Raw genomic sequence first — 3,895 nt, forward strand, 5'->3', positions numbered from 1 at the left:
CAGAGAGTCTATTTGTCACCCAGAGTTCACATCTGAGCAATTGTCGTGAGTTGAAGACATCCAGCCAGTACTGTACCACAACTTTTATACAGCCACCCTTGTAAGCAGCTAAGTTTCTTCAGGCTCAGAGGGATCTCCCTTTTTAGAAAAGAGACCATTTGAAATGATGGTGTAATTCACATAAATAGCTGTGGCACCATGGCAGCAGCACTGGTCAGGGCCATTTGCTGGCAGGTACAAGAGCATTTTCTGTCCCCAGGCAGTCTCACACACCCACTCATGTACCCGCCTGTGGTGCCGATTCCAGCAGGAGGGATCATGATGTCCTGAGCCCCCCTTGTGACAAGCCCCATGCCCCTGTGGTTGTGCCATGCTCTGTGGTTGTGCTCATGACTCACAGTGTCGCTGCCAGGGACAAACCACCTAAACCTGTCCTGGTGGACCTGAGCTGCTTCTCAGCGCAAGGTGTATTACTGCGGGCAGACTCAGAAACTGCTGTAGGAGCGGGTTAAAATCAAGCATTTGGAAACCAGGGAAGTCAGAACTGAATTTTTACAAATTTCTTTCAGATCACTCGTGCATGTAATGAAAGGCTGTATGCAATTAAAGACTGTGCCATGGGCTTTCCCATGCCTCATTGACTGCACAGAATAGATGCTGCTCGCTCAAAGAGCTCGTTTTCAATATTCCCTTTACTCTTTTTCACTGAGTCCCAGGTTTTCATTATTGTGTTAGTGCACACTGCCCAAACTCCTGCCAGCTCCAACTCCACCTTTGTATTCAGGGCTGTTCTGTGGTGGTCCTGATCATATTCTCCAGAGGTTTTCTCACACTTTCTTTATCCTTCTCCTCTGGGAGAAGGTGCTACCATCCACGTTTTCATGGTGACCACCTGAGACCAAAAAGCAAAAAGAAATGAGAGGTAGCACAAAGTCAGTGATGCAGTGGGAAAACTAGGTTTCTTCCAGCAGCTTCCAAGCACTCTGACCAGGAGACCAGTCCCTCTCTTCCTGCAGTCTCCTGCCCACTCATCACATACTCCAGCTTCCGCAGAAAAACACAGCGAGGCCTGACAGGCAGCTCTGCTTCCTGCCAGTCCTGACTCATTGCTGGAGGGACATGGTAAATACTGGGCTCTGGTGGAAAAACACATTATGTGATTGGTGTGAGAAAAGACCATATGAGAATGACACAAACAAAAATAGCCAAGCTGAGGCCACACAGGTGCCTTTCCCAAATTTTGTTACAGCTGTAATAGTCGGCTCTTAGCATATTTTTAGATCGGTGTGTGTCATTTCCTAGGGCTTTAGAAAGCAGATGAAAAAGCAGAAATTTTCTTGTACTGGATCCTTCATACAGGGGTTGCCAACAGGCTTGGGAGTGGGGTGGCTGCCACCCAAGCAGGCTGAGCGGCAGCTGGGGGAAGAGGTCACTGTCACCTTCATGTGCAGCCCTAGTTGGAAATAAGGCATTTTGGCTGTAATTTTATGGCTGTTTTCTGTCAGCTGAGTTGTGAGGCTCAGGAAGCGAGGCTTTGCCCTGAGTCTGAAGAAGAGTGCACTGCTGCTCAGGAGTGTCACTGGATCTGTCCTGGCCAAGGAAGTTTTACCTTGTTTCATATTTGGAAATAGCAGGATCCTATTAGCAGCTTCTTAAAATTTTGTCCCAGTCAAGGCAACTGCCATGGAAATGTCTTTCGGAATTATAAACAGCTCAGGAGGAGGCTGTGTAATGGGAAGTTGGGGGGAACTTTTCTCATAGGCAGCATGAGCAGCGTTGCTTGTTCAGGACAAGTTACGCTCATGTGGGTGCAGTTCAGGGAGGCATTAGAAAGGTTTGCCTTCAGTGATTCACTTGGTCTAGTTGCACTGAAGGGGCTTTCTCACAAAAGAAATTTCTTCTTAACTGTGTCTCACTCTGCAACACTTAAAAATACTAGACAACATTTTTCGCCCTCATATAGATCACCTCAACACTCCCATGCAGAGTGAGGGTGTGAGGATGAGAATTACTGTCCTTCTTGTATCTCCAGAAGCCAGATACAGGCACCACAGCAATGATAAAAATGTGCTTGCTGCTTCCCAGACACACAGGAAGAGAATTGCCCTTCCCCAGGGCTTCCCTCTCCCTGCAAGCTCTGATACCAGCTGGGACAACTAAATCCTAAGGTCTTAGAGCTACTGGGATGGAAGAAGGTTGCAAAAGCCATGGAGCAAACGCCTCCGGTGGGTTATGACGCCCCCAGGTCCCTGTCAGTGTCCTGGGGGATGTGGCCACTTTTATGGTGGTTAGGGAATATCTGCGTGTTTCTGCCTGTGCTCATAGCACTGGGATGGTTCTTGCTCTCAACCTCCACTTCAGTCCCCTAGTCTGCACATTTAAATAATTTTATTTTTAACAATAAAATAAAATAAAACTCAGCTAGCACGGAGAAATTTACAACCCATTAGTGCAGGTATATGGAAGTTTGAGAAGCCAGGAAATAAGGTTCAGTGAAGTCACAGCAGAGTTTGTCTTATGTTAACATGCTGGAGGAGCTGGAATGATTTTTCCTCAAAAAAAAAACAAACCCAAAACCCAAAAAACCTCAACCCAAAACAAAGAGATTAAATGAAACAGTGATGCTGAAAACAGGAAAGCGTTTTTATGTGTTGCAACATCCTTCACTAAGTTCAGGGGCTCAGTTCAGCTTCAAGCTCTAATTGCTGTGTAGTGTTTGACTTGCAGCTTCAATGTGACAAAAGAAAATAATAGCTGGCACCATGCTCTGTGTAAAGATGATCTCTGGGGCTACCTGTTTTGCATGAATGCATCATAAAATACAGTGTTTCACATTACAGAAAATAGCTCCACAGAATGGTGGCCTCTTAATAAACTGTCACTGTAAGAAAACATGGATATCATATCACAGTAAAGGACAGCAGCTGGAAGGGCTGCAGCAGCCGTTTCGCTCAGCCTCACAGCAGCGGTGACCTTTGTGTCCTAAAAACCCACCAGAACTGAAACACGAGTGTTTGGCAGTGTAGTGAATTTTGTCGCCTAAGTCTCCATTTTTACTGTGCATGTCAGATCACACAAGTCAAGGCAATCGTTCGCCTGATACACTGGGAAGCAAAGTCGATTCTTTGCCCAGGAAGGGACAGCATGTGCAGAGGACAGTGTGCTACAGCCCTTCTGCGTCCACACTTGACTGATGAGGAGCTGGATTCAGCTGCTTGTGCAGTCCTTGTTGTGCAGGACTGCATGAGTTGAAGGTGTTTTTTAATGCACACAGGAATATGTGTCAAATTTAGACAGGATGCGAAGGTGGAACAGGTACTCTGCTTGCTCTGCATTCCTGGGCAAGGCTTTGATGGACATTTCCCCAAATGTCTCACCAGGCCTTCTCAGACTCACGTGAGAAGTACCCTAAGCTGTCCAAAAGATTGCCATCGATCGTGGTGGAGCCAACCGAGTCCGGGGAGGTGGAGAGTGGGGAGCTGCGCTGGCCTCCTGATGACCTGAAATCAGCAGAGGACAAGGGTCTTCATGGTGACCAAAGAGTCTGTGTCCAGCAGCAGCAGCAGCAGCAGCAGCAGATGGATCTGGAAGGTCTGAATGAGTAATTTTCATCCTTGTTCCCCATAGGAGAATAGAAGTTTCAGGCCATGCCAGGCACTGAAGTTAGTGCCTGTGAGGTGTACCAAAGAGGAGTAGGTGTTTGAAGGTGCCCCCAGAGTGTTTCTGGGCACTGGAGAGGGAGTCCTGTGGACTGGGAATTTCCCCATAGCTTTTGAACACATGGTTTTCATCCACATCAGGCAGAGTTTACTGCACAGTAATCCTGTTCAACAGCATACGTCTACCTCTGGTAGCCTAGAAGCAAAGTGTTTGGCAGCTGCACATTTTCAAAGCG

General features: G+C 47.2%; 1 protein-coding gene across 1 annotated transcript in view; it reads left to right on the forward strand.

Annotated features, from left to right (window-relative positions):
• Positions 1 to 3,591, forward strand: part of LOC104502153 (protein LBH-like) — a gene marked incomplete at its 3' end in the record, with an annotated part of 4,018 nt that extends 427 nt beyond the window's left edge. The window contains exon 2 of the mRNA XM_010146085.1: positions 3,381 to 3,591. Within this exon, the coding sequence (XP_010144387.1) occupies positions 3,381 to 3,591 (211 nt within the window). The remainder of the gene's footprint in view (positions 1 to 3,380) is intronic.
• Positions 3,592 to 3,895: the final 304 nt, after the last annotated feature.

This window comes from Buceros rhinoceros, unplaced genomic scaffold, assembly GCF_000710305.1.
Source record: "Buceros rhinoceros silvestris isolate BGI_N320 unplaced genomic scaffold, ASM71030v1 scaffold5952, whole genome shotgun sequence".
Lineage (NCBI taxonomy): Eukaryota > Metazoa > Chordata > Aves > Bucerotiformes > Bucerotidae > Buceros > Buceros rhinoceros.